Below are 25,649 nucleotides of genomic sequence, written 5' to 3'. Positions count from 1 at the left end.
CCTGGGAGCGGCGGCGGGCTTCTTCCTCCTCGGGTTCCTCATCGGTAGAGTGCAGACTAACCCTCCTTCGCATCGGGGACTCGTCCAGCCGTGGGACGGGGCTCGGAGCCGGGGTGGGGGCAGGAGCGGGCGGGGGTTTGTGCCAAGGAGGGCCGAGGTGAGTCCGTGCTCAGCCGGCCGATGCCACCCTCCGCGGATCCCGCCCTTCACAGCGGGAAGGGCAGTCGCTGAGCCTCTCTGGGATGTCCCGCTCCTCCGCAGGAGAACGGGTTTTGTGTCTTTGGCTTGATTTTCTATTTACTTTTTGTTCAAGTAAATAGGAGTAAAATAGTGCTGTGGGCAAGAAAAAGGGGCGCAGGGTTTCTGAGGAGGGGACAAAAGACGTACCCCTCTACCCTGCTGCTTTGAAACAGCACCAGCTGCAGCCAGAGAGGCAGGAAGGTAAACATGGGGCTGGAGGGGCACGGACAGGAAGGGAGAAATAGTCTCTCAGTGTCTCACCTGCTCCTCGTCCCAAGCGGGCAGGACTGAGGGTTGCTGCTGCAAGAGATTGCCCATCCCTATCTTCCTTTTGGTTTCACATATGAATCATGATGAGTTTACAGAAGGAAAGAAAACAGAGGAGCCACTTGTATTTTGCAATGCCATTTGGTATGTACTTGGGATTGCTGCCATTGGGAAGCCCCGACTGAATTCCTCTCTCATGTGGAGCCTTTCACTGTGCCAGTAACCAGTGCCTCACTGGTGCCAGCTTGTTACCCTCTTGAACCCACTGGTTCTGTCATTCACAGTACCCATGTAGCTGCTGCTGCACATGCACTGAATGTGTCCAGTCTGACTTTAAAACAGATGTCAGGAACACTTCTCTTTCTAGCCAGCTGTTCCTCTCATCACTTACTCTGGCAGTGCTTGCTCAGAAAGGGAAGGATTCCAGAAAGAAGCCAGACATTCCAGAGAGTGAGAAAGGAATTACAAGACATCTGTTCCTTACATAGTGTACCTGTGTTTTTGTGCATTTTTTGTTAAAGCTGCTGCCTTATTATTGAGGTAACTATATGACTGATGTTCTGGTGCTCAAGGATGATAGAAATGTCTCCTTAGCATCTACAGGAAAATAACTGATGAATAAATGTAAGATAGTATTTTATATCAGTTGACGTCTACCTAGACAAATAAGTTCTCTTACCATTTGTGGGACTAACACTGCCATCACTTTGCAGCCTGCGTCAGGTTGTAGCTGCTTGTATGTGCTGAAATGAAAACAGTTCTGAAATATAAAACAGTGAAAATCTTGTGGTGACACCAAAGAGAAGTGGTGTGTGTCATGGGAATATTGCTCTGATGTTTTTACTTTGGTATTTTCATGTGTTGTACAGGCTGGTTTGCAAAACCTACAGATATGAAGACATCTCTGAGTACTCATGAGGACATGAGGACAGCATTTATGGCTGAAATGAAAGCGGAAAACATCAAGCAGTTTCTTTAGTAAGCAGTGTGTAGACTAATCAGTTCAGACAAGGAAAAAAAAATCAAGTGGGAGCCAGCCCAGTGATCACAGAATCATAGAATTGGTTGGAAGGGACATTAAAGCTCCTCTGGTTCTAAACACCTTTCATTAGACCAGGTTGCTCAGAGCTCTGTCCAGCCTGGCCTTGAGCACTTCCAGGGATGAGCCATCCACAGCTTCTCTGGGCAACATGTGTCAGTGCCTCATCACCCTCACAGTAAAGAATTACTTCCTAATATCCAATCTAAAGCTGACCTCCTTCAGTTTAAAGCCATTATCCTTTCTTATGTCACTACATGCCCTTGAAAAAGGTCCTTCTCCAGCCTTCTTGTAAACCCCCTTCAGATACTGGAAAATGCTATAGGGTCTCGGAGCCTTCTCCAGGCTGAATGACCCCAAATCTCTCAGCCTTTCTTCTCAGGAGAGATGCTCCAGCCCTCTGATCATTTTCATGGCCTCCTCTGAGACTTGTTTCAACAAGTCCTTGTCCTTCTTCTTCTTGTGTTGCGTCTCAGAGCTGAGCACAGCACTGCAGCTGGGGTCTCATGAAGCAGAGTAGAGGGGCAGAAACACCTCTCTGACTTGTTTGCCATGCTAAAACAATTCAAAATAATGGAACACTACAGTATCAGTGTTTTAAAGTTATTAAAATTTAATCTATGTAATAAATATTTCTGTTTTAGTAACTTAGAAGCTTTAACTGCAAGTAGTTGTACCTGATTTGTTTTAGAGATCTTGTAAATGGATTATTTTTCTCTTTAGAGAGTGTAGTATTTGTTAAAATCTTTTATTTATTCCAGTCAGTAATAGGCCACAAGTCATAGTTTATTGATAGGAATTTACTTTCAGTGTAAAGAAAGAGCATCAGCTATTGTAGGAATAATCAACAAATTTGGATTTGCCTCATAGTCCCAGTCTGATTACATAGCATGGAGTTGTGCAAAACTAAATTATAAAAGACTGTTTTCAGTTTATAGGACTGTAGCAATCCTGCTGCTTCCAATTTAGGTGTATTTGCCATGAGCAAATAATTGCAGATAAATTAGCTCAAAAGTATGGTCTCTACTATGTAGCAGTCATGTACTGGACTATAACATACACATTCAAAACCAAAGATTTAGGAGTTTTTAGAGTCTTAACCTGTGTTTTGGCTTTTGTAAAGTCAACTGTTGTTAAACAGCTCTGTGAAAGGGCCTTCCTGCCCTTTAAACTCCATCTCTATGTAAGCAGAAGGCATTGTACCTCATTTATTGTCATGTGGCCAGTCCTGCAGTGAAATACAGCAGATGCTTTGTCACTTCTCAGAACTACCAGTACAGGCAGTCAGATGAGAAGAGAAAATGAAGAAAACCACAATGTTCAGTTAAATGGGAGTGTAGTACAGGAAAATGTTATTGAATAAATCAACTCCTAATGAAAATGTGATACTTAAACACTTGTAACTCCTTTAGAAAACAAAAATTCTCACTCACAATAGCATGTAAGTGTGCTCTTGGTTCAGTATATGTCATCCAGAAGACGATACTGTCACTATAACAGTGACTTTTAGTACAGTATTAAGATTTTGGCATGATCAGAGGAACATGGTTTTATCCAGCAGCATTTGGCTGCTAAGGATTTTGTCTAGTTTGGAGAAAAGGAGGTTGAGGGGCAGCCTCATTTCTTTCTACAGCTTCCTAAGGAGGGGACATGGCAAAAGAGGTGAGCATATTTTCTCCCTAGGATCCAGTGATAGGATGCATAGGAATAGTTCAAAGCTGCACCAGAGAAAGTTCAGACTGGACATGAGGAAGAATTTCTTTACCAAGAGGATGTTCAGACTTGAGACAGACATTCTAGAGAGGTGGTCAGTGACCCAAGCTTGTCAGTGTTCAGGAGACATTTGGACAATGCCCTTAATAACATGCTTTAACTTGGTCAGCCCTGAATTGGTCAGGCAGTGGGGCTAGATGATTGTTGTAGATCTCTTATAAGCAAACCTATTTCTATTTATTTCTGTTTCTATTCTATATGTATAGTTCTTTCAAAGTAGATTTCTTTGATGGATTTGGTCTTATTTGAACTCCAGAATTTAAGTTTTTCCTAATCTCTTCACCCCTTCATAATGAATTTCCTTCATTAACACCAGCTGCTGCCACACATGTTTCTTTGGCATGTTAATGGCATGGTCATATGATAGAATGAGGACATCATGATGACAGCCTCATTCAACTGAGGGTTTTTTCAGCTGGCTTCACAACTGGGCTTTCACAATGGTCTGGACTGGACAATTTTATTTTTTTTTTCCCAGACAATGGGCTGTTCATTATTTATGCTCTTTTCACTGTTATTCATGCTGGCATGACTTTTAAGTCACAAACTGTTGAGTTTTTCTGTTCCTTGTTTATACAGTACTCAAAACTCACTCTTTTTTACTTGCCAACAAGACACAGTAGGAGTGAACTTTCAGATAAACCAGTATTCGTGCCAAAATTAATTAAAATTGTGTGATTCAAGGAGAACATCTAGTTAATTACAAGTAAGGACCAGAGAAATTATGCACGTTTCTAAATTGAATACACAAAAATAATTGTACTCAGTTCTTTTATCTCTTCACAGTGATAAGGTCTAACTGTGCATAGGAAGGCATGGGCCTACTGTAGCTTAGAAGACAAGGAGTAAAGAAAGGACAAGACCCCAAAGCTGGTGTCATCACACCATTCTTGCTAAACCATACTGCAAGCAAGATCTAAATACCTGTGCTAAATCAGGACAGCCTGAAACCCTTCATCTCAGTTTATGTGTACAACGTAACAATACATAGATGTAGAAAAGTCTTGGTCCTAATTTAGCCTGAGTATATCTGATCATCTCTATGAGGTTCATTTCCAGCTAGGCTAAGAGGAGTTCTGATTATGACCTTCAGTGCCTGACCCTGCTTATTTCTCCCTTTTCTCTAGCAATTTTACACGGCTTCCTCACCTAGCAGGAACAAAGGAAAATATGCATCTGGCACAGCAAATCCAAGCTGAGTGGAAGAAATTTGGTTTGGATTCGGTTCAGTTGGTTCATTATGATGTCTTGCTCTCTTACCCTGATGACACTAAGCCCAACTACATCTCAATAATTGATGAGCATGGCAATGAGGTACATGAACAACCAGTTTTTCCAACTAGGGAACAAAATAATTTTCATACACCTGGGAAGACTGTGAGGGAGAACTGTCCTCTGTTCACTTAATGGTATTGGGCCTGGTACAAAGCTCATGGAAATCAGGGATTCCAGTTTGCTTTTATATTTTGCATCTTCGTTTCATAATAAGTGAATTTCATGTGTTAGGAATACTAATATTTCCCCTGATTCATACAGCATCCTGTCATAGGGATTAAAAAAAATTAGGTAAGAGAATTAATTGATGTTAGTCAATTGTTTGAAAATTACTGTATTATTTAAAAAGAGGAAAGAAACCCTGGTCAGCACCATTCTTTGCATTGATTCATTATACAGTACCAATGATTCAGCTAAATTCAGTTTCTAGAAAATTAGAATTTAGGTCTCAAGATGTGCTATCACAAAGGGAATGTGTTCATTACATACTGGCTGAAGTGTGCATAGAAGCTTCAGGGATTAATAGAATGTGAGCATTTTTACTACTGTGATCTAACCTGGTTTTATCTGCTGTACCCAGACCACTTTAGGGAACCCTGTATTCATTTATGCAGGATTCTCTGTGAAGAGTGAAGATGGGATTTGTAAGTTCACACCTTGAGAATGCCTACCGAAAAGGATGCCCAGTGCCTGCTAAAATTTTGGCCACTTCTTAGGTAGAATTCTAGAATTCTTCTTAGGTAGAAATCTAAAGGATTCTTAGGTAGAATCCTTTAGATTGCAAATGCTTATGGAATGTTCTTGTAAATAGAAAGTATTTCTTTTCCACATTGCCTTGTTTACGTTATTCCTTTTCCTATTAGGTTTTCAACACATCATTGTCTGAGCCTCCTCCTCCAGGATATGAGGCTGTTAGAGATGTGGTGCCACCCTACAGTGCCTTTTCAGCCCAAGGAGTGCCCGAGGTAAGATAGTAGAACGCTACATAGTAAAAGAAATAAAGGTAGGAAAAGAAGCAGAGACAGAAATAGAAATCATAGAAATGGAAAAGATGGAATACCACAGTGTACTGTACCATAGCAGAGAATATCAGAGAGCAATACAGAATAATTTGAAATTCCTTAGGCTTTAGTTCAAAACCCACCTTATCACTAGTAGGAAAGGTGACCTAGCTCCAGTGTTCTTGGGATTATTGTGATGAAGCAGTGTTCAAATTGAGCAGTCATATATATGTTTAATATTTTCCTCTAGTTTGAGTCAGAGCTGGATTTTTTTTTCTTTTCCTTAAAAACTGTGGTAATAAATCTTTAATATCAGCTGCTGCTGTAAACCCCCCCAGACAGTTCTGTAACTATGCGCCATTGCTTCCCATGTTGGTGAACAAATAGACTTATATTTACCCAGCCAAATGGACAATCTCACTTTTCAAAATGCTGCTTGTCCAAGGCTCACACTGACAGGTATAGCTGCACAGTGTTGAGTATGCTTGAAAAGCTTTTGCTGACATTTCTAGCTGGGGATAAAGGTGTTGCTGTGATCTGAATTTAACACTAATCCTTCTTGTCTTGTTATACAGATGGTATCAGCTGATGGGCTTTCTTTGAAAAAGCTGGCCTGTGTAGCAGGAGTTTTCTGTTCTATGATCATTAGGTTTTCAATTAATAGTTTGTAAGATTAGAATTTCTTGGTGTTGTTCTCAATATCTTTCCTTTCTATATATAGAATAGTTTAGGTTGACAGAACCCTGGTCCAGGCTCTGCTTTAAAGTTCCATCTAGCAAGATGCTAATGCTTCTACTCACACAGCTCAGTATCATATCAATCATGTACTTTGTGATGTTTGTTATAAAGCTGTTCAAATCCAGAAAACAAAAGGAATACTGTGTGTATTTGCCTCAGACACTCAAAGAAAGCTGGAGAACCAGGCAGATAATCTGTACCTTAGGACATAAGAGCTTTGAGTGTTCCAAGAATTGCAGTGGGAATTTTGGAACATAGTGTAAGATAAAATTAATGGGTTTTGACCTTTTATCATAGTATATCACCCAAGAAAGATAGAATAACATCACTGCTTTGTTTGGTTTGATGAGATGTGAGAAATGATGAAAAGTTTAAAAAGCTTCTTCTTCCTTCTTTAGGAAATTGTTGTGTTTTAATTAAATTTAAAAACTTTGTTTCCAATGAAAACAATACCTAAAGACAAGATTGTCATTTCAAAATCTCATGCTTATTTTCACCTTATTACATAACAGTTTGACAAGACCGCCAGATACTTATCTAGTGCTTTCAGCAGTAGCATTCTCCAGTGAGCTGTTGTCTGCATCGGTACTGCAAAAAGCACAGGAAGGGAGCATGTATAAATCTCCTCAGTGGGAATACTCAGTGGGGCCAAAGCTCTTCTGAGTTCTTGCTGGCCAAGAATTTTATGTTAAAAGCCATTATTATCTTATTAGTTCACACACTCCTTTCAACATGCTCTTTGACATTATTGTTTCAAATCCTGCCTCTTTCTCTCAGGGTGAGTTGGTGTATGTGAATTATGGCCGCACCGAGGACTTCTTCACGTTAGAACGTGACATGGGAATTAACTGTACAGGAAAGATTGTTATTGCCAGATACGGGAAGATCTTCAGAGGAAATAAGGTAATCCCTGTGTATAAAAGCATTGCTGCCCTTCTCAGTGTTACTCCCACTTCAACTGCCCTTCAGTGTTCTGCCCTTCAGTGTTCTCAGGAGACTGAAACATTTCCCTAAGGTGTTCTGGAGATTTTAGAGTAATGGAGTTTCCATAGACCTGTGCTCAAAGATGATTCTTTAGTATTTCTAGGATAAAAGTAAATCAGTTGGAAAATGTTCCATATTTTAATAAATTGTTCCAAAATATCACTAATAGAGTGTCATGCACTCTTATTCTGAACTAGATTGTTCTTCCCTGTTGGTTCAGTTGTTATTTACCATGTGTATATTGTGTTTCTTTTTAATGGTTTCTGTACACCAGAGAGAGTCTATAGCTATAAGAAAGTTATTTTAAATTCCGTATTTGGTTATTCAATGTCTCTGTCATATAAATTTATTTCTAAACTACAGTTTTCACAGATTTCCATGACCTAACAGGAAAGGAAATAATCCTGTACATACTTCAGGCATACTCTTTAAGTTATTTTCTCAAAAGAGATGTAAGAAGACAGTCTATTTTAAGAGTGTTCGGCTCTCGTTCAACAACTATTTTGACCCTAATTTGAGCAGGACTATAATTTGCATTTGTCAGTAACCTAAGGGTGTCAAGCACTGAATTCACTGGATGCCAGTTTTTATTATATGCTGTTGATTAATCTTGTGTGAAGCTTTTAAGTAGATAACTCATTGGTTTACATACATATAATTTTCACCGGTGAGAAGTGGTATATAACTCATATTCTGGGTCAAATTATATTTTCACTAAATTGTTTACCACTCTTCAAGATACTATCTGAATGGAAAAGACTTAAAAATTGAAGCAAGTATTACTGTGTATGAATCTTTCCTTAAAATGAAACACAAGTATCTTAGAGTTACTAATATCTACAGAGGCAGTTTTCCTGTGGTTTGGAAATTATATGCCCTCCCCTCATTACACTAAGGGATGTCCTCAGTCTTACAGTATTATTTCTAATGACTGCTTATATACTGAAGAATTTGGTAGCCTATATAAAATCTGGAGAACTGTACTGAAACTTTTTAAACTTCCTAATGGTGTGCAAAAATAGTGTAGAGGATGAAGGGAAGTACTGTATTTCCTTTAAAAAAAAAAAAAATGAAAAAAAAAGCTATGATATTTCTCAGTTAAAATGCCCAAATTTAAAACTGTTGAGGATTAGTTGTCACTCTGTCACTATCCATCACTGTCATATCTAGTAGCAAACCAGATTGGGATGTCAGAATGATGTACATTATGCAATAATAAAGTCACACAAGAACACTTTTAAAACAGCATGCAGGTCAGTCCTTCTGCCGTAATGAGCCTAAAATGTGGGCTCCCTGGAGTTAGTGTTGTTCACAGCCAAATGCAGTTTCAAGCTCTCCAATTATAATTTTCCTGTATAGACCAGACCCTGAGATCCATTCAGAGATCATTTAGGTAAATAAGGTAAGTACAGGACTGTCTGAAAGATACTGTTGCATTAATGTGATACAGTTTTTTCTGTTCATGCTGTGTACATTTCAATAGTCAGCTGATTGTATTGATCTGGATGACAGAATGCAAACTCAGGTTATGTAGCAGTACTGTGGAGGATGTTTTCCATGTTGCTGGGGTTATCTGCTAACTAAAAGTCAAAGCAAGAGCAAACCTTTTATTCTCATATGAAATCTGATATCTGTATATATAAGTTTCAGAAAATGATGAGACAGTTATGGGCCCTTGACTTATCCCAAGCACTGTAAAAGATCCTGAGGAAAAATCGCTGTAATTTGTACTTTGTTTTGCCCCTTGAACTCTGGAGTCAACCTATAAAGGACTGGATAGGGACTGGAGATGTGCTTTACAGGTGAAGAATGCTGAATTGGCAGGTGCCAAGGGAATTATTCTGTACTCTGACCCTGCTGACTACTGTGCACCTGGAGTAGATCCTTATCCAAATGGCTGGGACCTTCCAGGTGGAGGAGCCCAGCGTGGGAATGTATTAAACCTGAATGGAGCAGGGGATCCTCTGACTCCAGGTTATCCTGCAAAAGGTGAGTGACTCTAGAGAAGGCATTCTCTGAGGGTCTGGTACCAAGAAAGGACAGAGTATGTTTTCTCCCTTATAACAAACAGCACACTTCCTTTCTTAGTCTTTGTTGCTAAAAGGCAGCTTTGGGTTTCACTGCAGTAGGCCACTTATGTAAATGGCACATGAGGGAAAGTGAGAGGATATTAGGGGAGCCCTAGAGTACTGATCTGTATTAATCACCTTCACCTTAGGCTTCTTCAGCTGCTTGAGTTGTGCCCAAGCTGTTTCATTTAGCAGCTAAACCAGATCATTTTCATGGAAACTCATTAAGAACTATTCATGCCCGGACTTGGGCCAGCACATCTGAGAGAGGCAATCATCTCAAGAAAGGTAGTCCCTAAATGATGGGCTGTGTTGCCTCTAGGCAGCAGAACTTGAGCTGGAAGGGGATACATGTTCAAAACAGCAGCACGGCAGAGCGGACCATGAAGAAAATTTCTGGTTCCTCATTCTAGAGTCAGTGATCACACAGATGAATCCCTGTCTCCCTCAATCACAAAGGGTTCCCACGAATATTGCATTAAGGAGGAAACTATTCTGTATATGCTTTTGTTCATGAAGATTAAGATTTGCAAACAAAAATTATTTGTATTTGAGCTTTGTCAGAACAAAACCTAGATTTTGTTCTGTACACAAAAACCGCAATCAGAATATTCAGTAGTCCAGTGTGTAAGATTTTATCTGCATCTCTTTATCAGCTGGCAATTTTTTTAGTTCCCAGCTGAATGTTCCGAGCATCACACTGTGGGCTTCTTCTTTGCTGTGTTCTTTATCTGTAGCTTAATCTGGACTTCTTTCCCATGAAGAGAAATATTTCTATGTAAAAGTATTTCAACTCAAAAAAAAAAAGTTCAAAAAAAATGAACAAATAATTTAAAAATTTCCAGCCATCTTCATATGAATGCCTGCAGACACTATGGGGGAACCTTGATTAGTGTCTCTGAAAGTATGTTGGTAAAGCGCAAATGAAATTACTGGGAAGATGTCAGCTCAGCTTCTGGGAAAGTGAAATTATTATTCCTGACTCCAGTGTTAAGGCTGTGCTAAGATTTGTACAGCTTCCTTCTGAGACTTGTAAATATGAAAGTACCTGCCTTTTGCTTTCAGAATACACGTACCGATTAGACAAAAGCAGTGGTGTCGGTCTCCCAAAAATTCCAGTTCATCCTATTGGCTATCATGATGCAGAGGCATTACTGCGGTAAGTGCATGGGAGACATGAGCTATTTTTAGCAGATTGTTTTTTGGAAGTCATGGGAGTATTTGAAAAGAGAGTAAAAAGGCTTTTGCACTCTGCTTCTCCTGTAGCTGTTGAAATAATATGTTTGTTTCTTATTAGGACCTCTATAGGAGGTAAGTGTGGGTTCTGTTATTACATATGAGGTATTTGCAGAGTTATCTGGAAATGGTCATTTAATATGGAATAATATGTCTCCAAGTCTTCTTTTATTTTAAACTTTTATAGTTATCACTGTTATCAGGATAACTGCTCATAACAATATAGGTATAGATTAAAAAACCTATTTTATCCACTGCCAACTAGTAGTGATAGAGCAGACTACTATGTATAAATTTGATGTAGCCAGACATTTCTGTTCAATAAGTATTAAATAGTACTAGAACTTGGTTTTAATAATTATGAATGAAACCTAAATCCTTTAAAAATACTGGGTCCTTGTTTTCACTTTTGTCTCGAGAAGTCATAGCATCTTGTTATTCCTGCTATCATATTTTTATATAAACAATTTACTCAGGGCCCGAACACATGTTGAAGTTGTTCAGTGGACTGAAGTATATATTTACAGTTAAAAACATGCTTTCATTTACAATAAATATATTCTGCTTCCCAAGAACCAGAACATACAGCATACTTTCTTTGTGTCTCAGAGGTTCATGTCAAATATAAAAGTCCTTCAAGGGAATAAGTCTGGTTGATCGCGATCCACTGAATTACTGCATTTCCAGTTGTGTTAACAGGAAAAGCATGGCACTTCTGACAATGGAACAAGAAAGGGTGGCTTGGACTGATCGTATTTCTCTACTTTAGCCATCTTTGACACACATCAACTGCCTATGCTACAAGATTAAACAGTGTGCAGGGACAGGCACCATTAAACTCCTGCCTTTGCTGTTAAGTTAAGAAATGGCCCAAGATGCTCTCTGCTAATTCAAATGCAAATGCAGTTCAAGGCAGTAGAATGTTCCAGGGACCATTTACAAGAGGCAGTTTATATGCAAAGCCTTTCGGCCAACATTTTCTTCCAGGGTAGCTGTAGGCCATTCCAAGCTGATCTCTGTGTTGAGGATTATTGTTCTATGTTAATTTACTAGTATTAGTGTAGCTGTAGCTAAAACTCCAGATTATTCTCCTGCCAAAGCTTGTAGTATAAATTGTCTAAAACAATGACCAACACTGGCTTACATGCATATGGGACCTAGCATAGTGTAGTTTCTGGGTCCTCATTTGTTTGGTGCTGCTGTAAGAGCTCTGTAACTGATAATGATTTTTTTTTCCATAACAGTAATATGGGAGGACATGCACCACCTCATAGTAGCTGGAAAGGAAATTTGAATGTATCTTACAACGTTGGTCCTGGATTTACAGAAGATTATTCTTCAAGGTCAGTTTTGCTTCCTAAGGAGAATGTTCTTGGGATCAGGGAAAAAAACAGGTAGAGCAAGAGTTTGACCAAAGATAGAGTAGCTAGGTTTATTTACATCATTCCTTTGATTCTGGCTATTTCCTTGGCTGAAATGTGCTCAGTGCAAAGCATTAGTACATTATGTCTCCATTGGATGGATATGACCACCTTGCTTTAGTTTTTAGCTAGTCTTGAACCACTTTCATTTGAAAAGCATCTAGCCTTTGATAAACAATTTGTTGAGAGGGTTTTTTGAGTTTTTTGGTTTTGTTTCTTTTTTTTTTTTTTTAGTACTTTTGTTTCCTTTAAAGTTCATGTGAGTCCAGCTTTTGGTCTTACCTTTTAACTTATATAAAGCAGTATTAAACTGTTTCTTATAAGCACTTTTTCCACTCAGCTTTTCCAGAAAAAGAGGAGCTTAAACTCTGATGTCAGTTTTATTGCTTCAGATTGTTTTTAGCTGAATTAGTAATTACAGTTTAGGACTTAAGTCTATGTGTTTTAATGTTGTCTTGAGTACAATGTACTGACTTCATATTTACTGTTTAACTTCATATAAAGATCATACTGTACTTTATATGAACCCTTGGGGCTGAGTTGTTACACCTTCAGCTGTGGTACAGAAAAACAACTCTTGATGTCGTAGAAAAAAAATCTCTTGATGCAACTCAGGTTGTATTAATTTCTACTGCCTGAGATGCTGCAGTAGTATGGAGCGTGCTGGAATGTTCTTGTTTTGGCTAAGTTAGAGTTAATTTTCTTCACAGTGGCTGGTGTGAGGCTGTTTTTCATTTCTCATGAACACATCGTTGATAATACAGAAACGTTTTTGTTATTGCTGAGCAGGGCTCACACAGAGCCAAGGTCTTTTCTGCTTTTTGTGCTGCCACACTGGTGAGAGAGTGGGGGGTACATGGGAGGCTGGGAGGAGGAACAGCCAGGACAGGTGACCCCAGCTGACCAAAGGGATATTCCAGACCATATGGCATCATGCTCAGTACATAAAGAGGGGGATGAAGGAGGAAAGGGGAGACATCTGGAGTGATGGTGTTTGTTTTCCTAAGTCACCATTACTTGTGATGGGGCTCTGCTCTTTTGGAGATGGTTGAACAGTTTTTCTCTGCTTGTTTCCATGGATTTTGCTTTGTGTACAAAATTTTCTTTATCTCACCCCATGAGTTTTCTACCTTTTACCCTATAGATTCTCTTTCTGCTAGTGGGGGAGTGGCTGTGTGGGGCATGGTTGCTGGCTGGGATTAAACTGTGACATGGAATCAGTTCTGATTTGTACCAAACTGCAGAACATTAGAACTATTTACCTTCTTACCATAAGATGCTTTCCATTTTTCTTTCAATATTTCAAATTAAAAAACGAGCTGCTAGCAATAGGTCTTTGGAGTTATACTGTATATAACTCCACTATAACTTTGGAGTTATACTGGAGTTATACTTTGGAGTCTTATCTGTATAAATCTTATTGACATCAGAAATATTACATAGTTGTCAAGGGCTGAATGCTGTTCTTATTTGTGCAAGTATGAATCCAGAAAAAAATACACTGTAATATTTTCAGATTTACCTTGGTGTAATAGGAGAGAAATTTGATCAAAATGCTTTCTTTTTTATTTATATTGTACACTTTTGAAAGGTGTCAGGATGTTTGATTATCTAATCTGGTGGATTTTCTCTTTTGTGTTTTCTTCCTAATACACAAGAAAGGTGAAAATGCATATTCATAGCAACAATGAAGTAAGAAGGATTTACAATGTGATTGGTACCATCAGAGGCACAGTGGAACCAGGTAAAATCATTTGCCTTCAGCATAATCTGAGAGAGCAGTGACCTCTACATGTACTTCATGGTTACAAGGGGCAGATGAGGAATATAGTTTTCTCTGAAATATTGTATTGCATGATCTTTGAAATGGTGTTTGCACTGGCTTTCATATGGTTCAGGGTATGTCAGCACTTTCACTGTAAATGCTGATTTTCAAGGGAGAGTCATAACCGAGATGGAAATATTTGTCTTCAGGCAAGTAACTTTGCAATTGAAAGAATATTTTGAAGTGGATATTCTCCCCTAAGAAACATGGGAATGGATTTTGTGTTCCATTGGAAGACAGTATATCCACCATTATTGACTTTTTGTCTATCTTACAGTCTCTTGTAACCAGTGTGGTTTTATAATCTAAAAAAACTAGATATATAGACATACCTAGAATGATGATAACATCATTTATCTTCTGACTGCAGCACTTTCCTTTTGCCTAAAACACAACTGTTAACCATATTATGGTAGCACAGAGACCTAGTCTGAATTTTATCTCAGTAATCATATCTCTGTCATGATTTGGACAACCCTTTTTGTGATTGATTATATATATCCAGAGAAATACTACGTTCAGCACATGAATTCACAATGTTGTGAATTTCTGTGCTGTACAGATAAAACTAGTGGATGAGCTTCACCATGAAGCACACTATGAAGTACGGAAAAATGCTTCAGTCTTTAGGGGAAACCTGTAATATATTCAACAATAGAAATAACAACATGGAGTTTGAAGTTTTAAGTCTTGTGGGATCCAGTTACTATGTTTGACAAATTATTCAACACTGACTGAAAATACAGAAAAATGTCTTCAGAAATTTAAAACACTTTTTTCCTTTCTATCATGTGTAATATAAACTGTTAATCTCTATTACTTGATACATACTTGGAAAATTAGAAATTACTTCAAGTTAATGTCTCTATGTCAGGAAAAGAAATATTCCTAAGTAAACCACCAAAATTAATTTCTCTAGACAGATATGTCATCCTGGGAGGCCACCGTGACTCATGGGTATTTGGTGGCATTGATCCTCAGAGTGGGGCAGCTGTGGTTCATGAGATTGTGAGGAGCTTTGGAAAACTGAAAAATGAAGGTAATGTAATAAAGGAATAAAACAAATCGAAATAGCTACTCTCAGCAATGCCCATTGATTTCTGTGAGATTTAAATGTATGCTTGAAATTAAAAACGTGTATCTCTGATGCAAGAGATGTTGATTCAAGATGTTTATTCAAGACTGATATCTTGAATAAACACGCTGTTGTGCACCTTGGTGTATGTGAAGTACTTCTGCTCAGGAGAAAGTACACCTAGAGGGAAACAACAAAATGGGGGATGGTGAAATAAACACAACATTTAGGTACAATTGACTACTCTGTATTTGAGGTAGGTCAGACTGGATATGTCAGTGGTGTTATAATACTGACACAGTGGTGAACTCATAAAGACTTCTTCAGGGCCACACTGAGAGCCTTCTCAGCACTTGACTGTGGCCTGGAGGCATATTCAAGAATAAGTGAAGGATGTCAGTGTAATGCTGAGAATGAGCTGGGCAAGTGTAGTAGGAGGTAATGGTTAAAAATACCTTATGCCTACTTGCATTAGAATAGGAACAAATGTCAGCTGCACCAGGTTTCTGTTGCTGTCAGAGCAAATGCTGTCTCCCTGTCTGACATCCCATAGAGAGAAGCTGTGACATAAATACCGTGCTAGAGAAGTGTTCTTTGCCTGCTATTACACATAAAACCTATTGACATTTAGTTTTATTTCCATTTTTTCCCAGTAACTGAATATCAGGGGAAGCTGTCTCTGGAATGCAAATGGGGAAAAAATTAAGTTAAAAAAAAAAAGGGCGTAAAAGATGAAAAGGTTCCAGTAGCTTCACAGAAAACTTTGGGCTGAGGTACAACATCAGGGCAATAAATCCTGTTTCTGTTTGGCATGCTTTTAAATTGAATGGAGGACTTCAAGTGAAAGATTTTTCTTTTGAGGGTGATCTGTCAAAGTTATGGGGAATTGCTTAAGTTTTGAAATCTGGCATTTGAAAGACAGGTCAAAGACATTCTGTAATAGATATGAAAATATGTCACTTTTCTGTCAGAGTAGACACTGATATACAATGTATACTAGACTGAACAGAGCAAGAAGATTAGAAAAGCTTTCTTTCAAGAATTTGCACACAGCACATTTTTTTCCTTAATCAGAGTTGTAGAGTCTAGAAAATTTTCTTAAAAGGTGACAGACAAAATACATTATTTGGCCCAATATTGAATAGAGTGGAGATTGCTACAACAGCAAATCATTATTAGATGAGGTTACTGAAGTTTGTGTTAAAATTCCTTATGGATATCTCTTTCCCCACAGATCATGGTAAAAGATCAGCCCCCCAGAAATGCCATATGTTTTCACATTAGTCATGTAACAAGCAGCCTTTATATTTGTAATAAATTTTCATTGTCTTTCATTTCAGGATGGAGACCAAGGAGAACAGTGATATTTGCGAGCTGGGATGCAGAGGAATTTGGCTTGTTAGGATCAACAGAGTGGGCTGAGGTAAACCAAGAGTGATCAAAAAGAGATTTGCATGGTGGCTGCTCTTTGAGAAATCTGCACTAGAAAGAAACACTTCTTTCCTCCCCCCCGCTCTTTTCCTTACACACACAATCTCTCTCTCCCTGGAGTTTACTTTTGAACTACCAAGAATCTCTAGCTCCTTGCACTTTATGATATCCTTCTATGAAACAGCTGTTTCTTTTGTGAATGGGAAGATAGTTCTGAGGGACAAAAAGTTTATCAGCATTTTGTTCCTTTTTTTTTCTTTCTCAAAGGAAAATGCCAAAATATTGCAAGCACGGGGAGTGGCTTATATCAATGCAGATTCTTCTGTTGAAGGTACATGGATATAACTTGTGTTTTGCAGGAATAGTGGTGGTGGTATGACTGGGAGGGATTTTGTCTTGATGATCCATGAGACCTTCAGTGTGATAATTTTTGTTGCATTAATTCAGAAATAATATGGGGAGAAACTGTGGCTTAGAATCATGAAGTATCCTTCAGATATTCGTGTTTTTTCAGGGAAAAAGTCCTTTACAATAGTGACCCACTGTTTAGGAGGTCATAAGAGAGACAAGAAGTGTTGTGCCCTGCGTTCTGTGGCAACTCTTTAGAGTCAGCTTCTTCTCTTATAAATGTGCACATGAATCATGGGGACATAAGAGAAGCTTTTAAGACTTACTTCAAGAGCTGGGCTCTAATTCAACCTAACCGATAAAGTGCACCGGGAAGATCATAGGAAAACTTCTCAGCTTGCTCCTCATAAAGAGTGTAGCTGCCTTGTCTCTTTCCTAATAAATAACAGCATGAAGTTTCAGCCGAGGGAACTTCCTTCTTCAAATAGTTTTTCATGTTTTTTCAGGAAACTACACACTGCGAGTGGATTGCACACCACTGATGTACAGCCTGGTTTACAGTCTGACTAAAAAGGTAATACCACTTGAAATTTTTAGCTGGTATGTTCAGTGCTCACTTACTTGATAGGGCTCTGTCTGTAAAAATATGGTGTCAGATCTTTATTTTCTGATTGCAGTACCCCTTCTAGGTCAGTAGCTAAGGAACTGGAGTTTTTTCCCAGGATAGATAAGGGGATTCCAAGCATATACCATTAAATTAGTAACTATTAGGGATTAGGGGATTTTTCCACTCCTCCTGTGAAAGCATGCCTTCTAAGAACAAAAGCATAAAAGCATGCTGTGAACCAGAGGACAGACACAAGCATATACTTGGCTTCACAGATCAACTGCTAGAATGCCCATGGTAGCAGGAGAGTGATCCCTTTAGGCAGGGGAAGAAATTAGGGTGGCTACCATGTTGTTTTTTTATGATGTGACAGGTTTGGTCAATGTGCTCAGCTTCTGTGTACCCTGTTAGTTATTCTTTGTCTCTGACCATGATGCTGTCACACATTTGTGTGGCACACAGAACTGAGAGATAGGGACCTTTCTCAGGAAATAGCCACACCATCTTAAATGTAAGATGTTCCTTGCTTTGGGAGGTGGTCTTAGAGCCTGGCATTTTATTTCTGCTTTTTTTCTGTTAACTGTATTAATCAGTGAACGTCTAATTAGTTTTTGTATATATTTTAGATGCTGATGTGAGGTACATTCAACTACTGTATATATTCTGTGAATTTACTTTATCTGCCTTTATCTGCTTTACATATTCAGTCATTTGATAATTTATTATCTCTTGGAAGCTGGCATTAGACTGGTGCAAAAGTAAAGGAAAAGTAGTAAATCAGTATAATAATTTTCTGGCAATTAAAAGACAGCAAATAAAATGTAGCTCTGTTAAAAGTGGGTACTCAGATAAAGACACTTCTGTCCCAAACTTCAGAAGGGTTGATCACCTGCAGTTCCCATGGTAACTTGTGGTAAGTGAAGGTGTTCAGAACTGTCAGGAAATCAGGTCAGCAAAGTCTCAGTTTGGACAACAGGAGCCATCATTAAAATCTTGACCTAAATACCAGTAAAAATGCTTGTGTAACTATTTCTCAAGTTAAGAAGCAAAGGCAGATGAATGCATGTAACCACGGCTTGTTGGTAGCTGATGTCTGAGGAGAATGCTGATGAAGAAGCATGTCCCGTGTGATCCCATCCACAGTTAATCTGTGGTAAAAAGTTTTCATGCTCATAGTTCTGTTCTATGGGCAATTTTCTTCACAAACAAAACTTCAAATAAATTAGTTTTAATTTGATTCCTATTGTGGAGTAATTCTTAGATAGAAGATAGATAGATTAATAATAGAATATATATTAATAATCTTTAACAGATTTAAAATAATAAAACCTCATCTTTCCACCAATATAAAGGAAAGATGAAGAAACATCCACAGTGTTTAAGCTGCTCAGTTACCTGCAAATTAGTCAGTAGTAGGAATGAACTTTAGAATGATTGTAATTTGTATACCTCTCTAGCAGCTATGATGACATAAACACCAGGTACTGTTCACTTTTCCCTTCTAAGGTTTCTTCTGCATCCATAAGCATATTTTTGTGAACTGAAAGAAGGCAGAAACAGTTTTAAATTAAACTAAGAAGAAATTGAAATTTTCTGCCAAAGTAAAGCAAAATATTTTGGTTTTATGAAGGATTTATCTTTTGAATATTTAAATTAAATGGCTGAAAATCTTGTAAAGAAATGTCATAATTTAAATATTGGCTTGAAATGTTTTGCTTTCTTTGTTTTTTCTTCCATCTAAATTTACCTATTTTTTAGCAAATAAACTAATATTCTGGAAAATGCTATGCATTTGAAGTGTTAAAATGGAAATGCAAAAAGGTTGAGGGACTTAAGATGACTCACTCATAACCCTAAGCCATAGGCTTGGTGTGATGACAGGTTGTTGACTTGTTGTTTGGTAACATTTAAACATTTAACCTTTAAAATTGTACCCTTTGTCTTTTTTCTAGATACCAAGTCCTGATGAGGGCTTTGAAGGAAAATCTCTTTATGAGAGCTGGTATAAAAAAAATCCATCAAGTGAATATAAAGAGGTCCCCAGGTCAGTGACGAAAGAGAATGAGTTACATAGCAAACATTACATCCCAAACCCAAACTTCTAGAGTGTGGGTTTTAAAGAAATACTCCTGAAAAGCTGAGTCCTGAAGAGAAATGGTGTGATTCTTAGCTGGTATAAATTCCAGAGTTGTAATGATTGCAGCTGATACACTACTGTACAACAGGTTTGTGAACCTGTCTTTGTTGATAAGCAATATATTAAACGTGTTCTTTTAGCTTATAGAGGTTTAGACAAATAAGGGTAGTATGCACAAGCCAGTGGCAGTTACACAAGATGTTAACTCAACAGCTTTCCCTTGGATTTTTTTCCAGTCTTCTGGAAGCCTCTGAATTTGGGTGACTAGGGAGCAGCACACCAGGCAGGATTTTACAACATTGTCCTACCAGGGGGTTTCTACAGGATCTCAAAAACTGATTTTATTCCATGAGGCCATGCTTCCTGTACTACTGTGATTTCTTCTCTGAGTTGACAGCTTGGGGTAGTTGAAGTTCATTGGAAGGAGGAAGGTCCCTGGTTCTTGTCAGTGATAAAAAGACAGTGAGGTACATTCTCCTCTTGAGAACTGGATATCTCTCACCCTAAAAAGGGTGACTTTGATCCTCAGAGAATGCAATTGATGAGGTGCAGGTAATTCAGGGGTCAGAGGCAGTTCATGGTGTGTTGACAAAGAGCACACTGGGGAAAGACTATGTGGTGTGTAGTGACTGCTGAATAAATAAATAACTGCCATAGTATACTTGGAAGCAAACTAAAATTATGCCTTAAGTATTGTCACTAAAGACACTTTCCTCTTTCTTGTTTATAGAATAAATAAACTGGGTTCTGGCAATGACTTTGAAGCATTTTTTCAACGTCTTGGCATTGCTTCAGGCAGAGCACGTTACAGTAAAAATTGGGTAAGGCTGTGTCTTTGTAGTTTGGTTTTCCTTGTAACTGCCTGAATAACGTCATGTATAAAGGAGCCATTTAGACTTCCAGCTTTTTAGAATAGGACAGTTCAATCTGTCAGAGTGGTGTCTAATTCCTATAGCTCTGTCTGCTCCCTCAAAACAAATATGTAATAAGTAAGAATGATCAACTTGTTATTTAGACAAAAGGACTTTTACTCAGAGTCCATTTGGATGTGCTCAAAATTACCTGTGGCTGATAAGGACTTCTGAGTAGCTTATGGTGACTTTCAAATTATTTTTAACACTTTACGAAGCTTTGAATTGAAAATGGTTTGTGTTATATTGAAAATATGGGTTGGGCTCTGGAGTATACTGTGAGAGAACATTAATTGAGAAATGTTCAAGGAGAAAACTATTCAATGTGGTCATTTCCTCTGAAAAGGAAGGAATATCCAAGGACACAAACAAATTATTATTGAATCCAAGCAAGAGAAGAAGTCCAAACTCACCTGGATTTAGCCAACTGAAAGTTATGTGTCTGTGCATAGGTACCTTCTTTGGGCTGTGTACATGGTCAGTGGAGAGACATTTCTCCAAATGACCATTCATCTCAGCATAGGTTGATGTCTAAGAGAGCCGCTACTGACCAGTTCTTCTCCTTAGACTGTCTATAGTGGCTGCATAGGATTAGTATGACCAGAACACTTCAACTTTACTAAGCCACACTGAAATAGACATAGCTGAATAATGCTTTTGTTTTGGCTTGGTTTCCTTCATTTCAGAATGTGGAAAAATACAGCAGCTATCCAGTTTACCACAGTGTCTATGAAACCTATGAAATTGTGGAACAGTTTTATGATCCCACTTTCAAGAATCATCTGACAGTAGCTCAGGTACGGGGAGGGCTGGTGTTCGAATTGGCCAACTCTGTTGTGCTTCCCTTTGACTGTAGAGATTATGCATCAGCTGTGAGCAACTATGCTCACATCATCTATAATTTGTCAAGGAATCATGAAGAGGAGCTGGCAACATACAGTGTATCTTTTGGTACGTACAGTCTTTCTTCACATTGCTCCTCTGTTAATGCTAACTGTGCCTTATATTAATGGATGTCTTAGTCATGATCTGGTATCTACCTTGTGCTGTATGAACAGTAAATAAAACAAGAGCAATACCCTCCATGAATTTTAAATGGGAATATTTTGTCACTAACGTGCTTGTGTGGGGACTATGCCACTGCCAAATAGAGCTAACACAGTTGCATTGCTTTGACCTATGTATGATTCGCCAGTATTGATAACAATGTAGCATTGTCATGTTTCCTTAAAAAAAAAATCACGCTGTTTTGCAGCTTATTGTGTTGGATAATGCTGTACCTGAGAAACTTTTTTTAATTAGCAACATTATAGAATATTCAGTTTAGGATTTGGCTTTTAATGGCCAATATCAGATACATGTGTATGTGTGTACACACACACATGCACCCCCACACACACAAACATTCTCACTCTTTCTCAAAACTCTGTGTGGAGGGATATAACAGTAAAATGCATGTTGCCGGGATTTATAAAATCTCAGACCTACCTGAACAGTCTGATTCTGGTTCCATGATCCAGTTTTTGATATTTCTGTACATTCTTCAAGCAGCAAATACTAAACAATATTCACAACAATACTTACTGCTATTGTGTCTAAGAGAGGTTTGCACACAGAATTACATACTTTTTAATGTAGGAATATGGGGTCATCTTCCTTCAGTGAGACTTTTAATAATGCAGGATCATGATCACAGTGGAAGATAAAGCTTTAATTGAAGAATTTGATTTGGTAAATGACATCTGCAGAATTTGAAGTTAAATAATTTGCTCCTGCTCCCTCCAGATGCTCTGTTTTCAGCAGTGAAGAATTTTACAGAAGTTGCTGCTAGCTTTCATGAGAGACTGCAACAAATAAATCTCAATAAGTAAGTTCAACACTTTTTTTCTTCCTGTCAAGTACTCCATGTAGTCCTCTGAGCTCAGGAGGACTTAATCTTCATTTGCTGCCACTTAATGGAAAAAAAGAAATAAACAAGATGTATTTGTGGCGTGCTTTATGATGAACTTCCAAGAAATTCTTTGCACCACCTATGCCAAAAGGCCTAGGTTGCACTTGACTTAATTCTTAATTTATTCTTTGTAGGCCATGCCCAGAATGACAAGCCAAACTTCCTTTTGTATATACATATATGTATGTTCCATTTCTTGGGAAGAATCTAATTTAGCCATATGCTCACCCTTATGGAACACTAACTGAGAATAAAAGCCATCTTTTTAATGGCAGCAACTTTCAGATAAAGAAGCTAACAGTAATCTCTTATGCAGAAGATGACATTTGTGACATATGACATGTATGTGACATTTTCAAAATGGCTTTATTGATGGATGGCCTAAATCTATGCTTTATCTCAACCAACCAGTTTCAGTTTCTGTTTACACCACTGTAAACTTGAAAAAAAATTCCTTAATGGTAGTAGAATTACTCCAGTTTTACCGTGATAGAAAATTTATCATTTTTTATTGGTGAATGCCTTTGAAGGTCTACAAGTTACTTTGGATGTAAACCACCAAGCCCACATATATTCTGTATAACCTCATCACAGTTCTTTTATTTATTAAGCATCAATAGTATGTGCAGGGCTATTAAAAGCACCCAGACACAGATGGTCTCTGCTCCAGGGAATTTAAAATCTACCATCGGAAATACACAATTCTCAGAAGGCTTAAAAGAGGATTTTAACATCAGAGGGTTCCTTTTTCTGATATGTTGTGATTTTATATAAAAACAAATGCAATTTTATTGAAGTAATTTGTGGCTAGCTGGCTTTCTGGAAAAGAAGGTCCTTAGAAAACGGTTGTACAAAAGCAGAAAATGGTCTAAGCATCCTCATGAAAAGGAAATAAAGGAATGAGAGGAAACATGGGAGAAAACACCTGAAACACTGTATTTTGATGCTGTCAGTTGGACTTTAAAAACAGCTTTAAGAGACTTTCCAGTTATGAACCAGACTCTGTCATGGCACAGATCAGCATAATTCTGTTATGCAGGTTAGCTGATAGCATGGGCTATCTTTTGCGGCCTACACTTAAACTTCAACATCCCAGCTACTGTCCCTTATAAATCCAGATGTGTATGCTGGGATAAGAGTAGGTCAAATACACTGCTAACATATTCAACATATTCCCTTTTGGTTTTTTTCCTTTAGTTTGCTTGCTGTCAGATCACTAAATGATCAGCTCATGTTTCTAGAAAGGGCTTTCATCGACCCTCTTGGATTACCTGGCAGGCCGTTCTATAGGTGAGAAAGGCTTACTTTTCACTTTCCTCATGAAGTACGGTATGAAAATTCCTTTAAGATTTACAAGTCTCTAAATGGAGTTATAATGATTTTATTCAACACAACAAAAGTACATGAGACAGAAGGAATAAGATAAAAAGAGGAAACAACATTGGGGAAAACTTCAGTGTGATACACTATACAGAATGAGGAAGATTCTTGTTGGAAGCCTATTCAGATAATTTCTCTTGGTTTGATTTGGCTTCTAAACAGATGTAAAAGTTTAGCCCTGGAGTAATTTTAAATAATTTTAATTGTAGGAAATTCAGGAAGCTGTTCTTATTATTTGAAAGTGAAATAGTTGAAGAACCTGCAATTTGATCAATTTTAAGATCACAGCCATGCAAGCAAATGTAGTGTGGAGGGCAGTACTGAAACAGCAGGGAGGGAATTCAGTGGTCCTCTCATCCAGGTAAAGAAGTAAGTCTTATTTAAGAGGCAGTGAATCAAGTCTAGTTTTATGATGTTGCTTATGTTATTTTCTTACTTCATGGACTTTAGATACTATTGCTGCAATTATCTTATTTTTTTACATCTTCAGTGTCAAGTGTTTACAGCTGGTTTCTAAAACATAAAATGTATGTTTTATTTTCCTAATGCATAATATTGTTATTTTTCCCCTCAACTTCCCTACAGACATGTTATCTTTGCTCCAAGCAGCCACAACAAATATGCAGGAGAATCCTTCCCAGGAATCTATGATGCCATGTTTGATATTGAAAGCAAAACTGATCAACGTGAAGCCTGGGAAGAAGTGAAGAGGCAAATTTCCATTGCAGCTTTCACTGTGCAGGCAGCAGCAGACACACTGAAGGAAGTAGCATAAATATGAACAATATAGTCGTCAGTGAAGACTAAATGTGACAGTTTGCAGAATCCTTAAAAATGGAGCATTTGAAAACACTAGGACAATCACGACAAAAAACAAAAAATCAAAAAAATCTGGGTCTTTGCAAATAATATAACCAAGTTGAATGCATTTAGTAATGTTAACAAGGTAATGTACTCCATTCTGAGAGGTCAGGATTTAGATGTCTTCTGAACTGAGACTGACAATGTTTCAGGTTTTCTCCCAGCTTTGTATTGTAAGAATTGCTAATCACTGGATTTATTTTCTGAGTTTTGAATTTTTCTAGCTTGATTATTATAGTGATCTCCATAGTTCTTCAGGAAAACAGAATTCATTTCATGTTTCTATCAGTTACTCATTTTGTTGTTGCCTTTTTGTTACTTACCCTGGATTGTATAATTATATCTCAAGACAGACCTCTCAGCCCTCCTTTTCCACAAAGATTGAGATGGACATGGAGATGGGAAAACTGTCACATACCATGTGCAGGATCTATAATAATCATAAGAAGTTTTGGGCAGCCAGCCCAGAATACTCATCCATGACATTCTTTTCCTCACATGCTGAACCTTGCAGCTGTTTGCAAATAAATTTAAACAAGAAGATTTTAGTTACTTGAATAAAAACAAGGCAATACATCTTGTCAGACATATAGTCGTCTCACAAAATGTCTTTCAAGATGAAGACCCTATTATTATTCTTTTAACCAAAATCTACCCTTGCTATGCCTTGTCTCTATAGAGGTGTTTTTAATATGAAGACAGACTCAAAGAAAACTCATCATGTCCTTAGTTTGAAAGGATACCAAATTATTACCATTTTTGTAGAGTCTGTATATCTGATGATCATGTGCTGCTTACTCTTATGAGGGACCACGGGATGACCAAGATCAGACAGAGAAGACTCAGAAAATCAGATCCCTTCATCTGAAATTTTGCCACTCAACTTTCAGTAACCTCTTAAACAGCTAATATTTTGTGTGATTTCATGTGTCATGTTAGCTGAGACCTCTACCATGTCTTAAACTACTGTCCTGTGATCTGATGGTTTTCAGTACTATGGCATATTGATTTCTTTTCCATGAGGCTTCATTTAATTGTAAATATTTCTGCACTTCACATTAAAACCTTTTAGACAAATTA

General features: G+C 38.0%; 1 protein-coding gene across 2 annotated transcripts; it reads left to right on the top strand.

Moving 5' to 3' along the window:
• Positions 1-15: 15 nt before the first annotated feature.
• On the top strand, positions 16-25,649 carry LOC102034877 (putative N-acetylated-alpha-linked acidic dipeptidase). Of its 2 annotated transcripts, XM_031066027.1 has the most exons (19): positions 16-44; positions 1,377-1,485; positions 4,447-4,633; positions 5,458-5,559; positions 7,111-7,236; positions 9,120-9,306; positions 10,452-10,545; positions 11,867-11,965; positions 13,702-13,787; positions 14,788-14,907; positions 16,284-16,366; positions 16,642-16,705; positions 17,229-17,296; positions 19,282-19,373; positions 20,197-20,287; positions 21,064-21,328; positions 22,163-22,244; positions 23,526-23,618; positions 24,294-25,649. In XM_031066027.1, the coding sequence occupies exons 2-19, from the start codon at positions 1,400-1,402 to the stop codon at positions 24,481-24,483; spliced, it is 2,115 nt and encodes a 704-aa protein (XP_030921887.1). In that variant the 5' UTR covers positions 16-44; positions 1,377-1,399; the 3' UTR covers positions 24,484-25,649. The 2 variants fall into 2 exon arrangements, with proteins under 2 accessions (XP_030921887.1, XP_030921888.1); XM_031066028.1 differs by lacking the exon at positions 23,526-23,618.

This window comes from Geospiza fortis, unplaced genomic scaffold, assembly GCF_000277835.1.
Source record: "Geospiza fortis unplaced genomic scaffold, GeoFor_1.0 scaffold16, whole genome shotgun sequence".
In the NCBI taxonomy this organism is placed as follows: Eukaryota; Metazoa; Chordata; class Aves; order Passeriformes; family Thraupidae; genus Geospiza; species Geospiza fortis.
The sequence above is the reverse complement of the archived record's forward strand: the minus strand, read 5'-3'. Positions and strand labels throughout refer to the sequence as shown.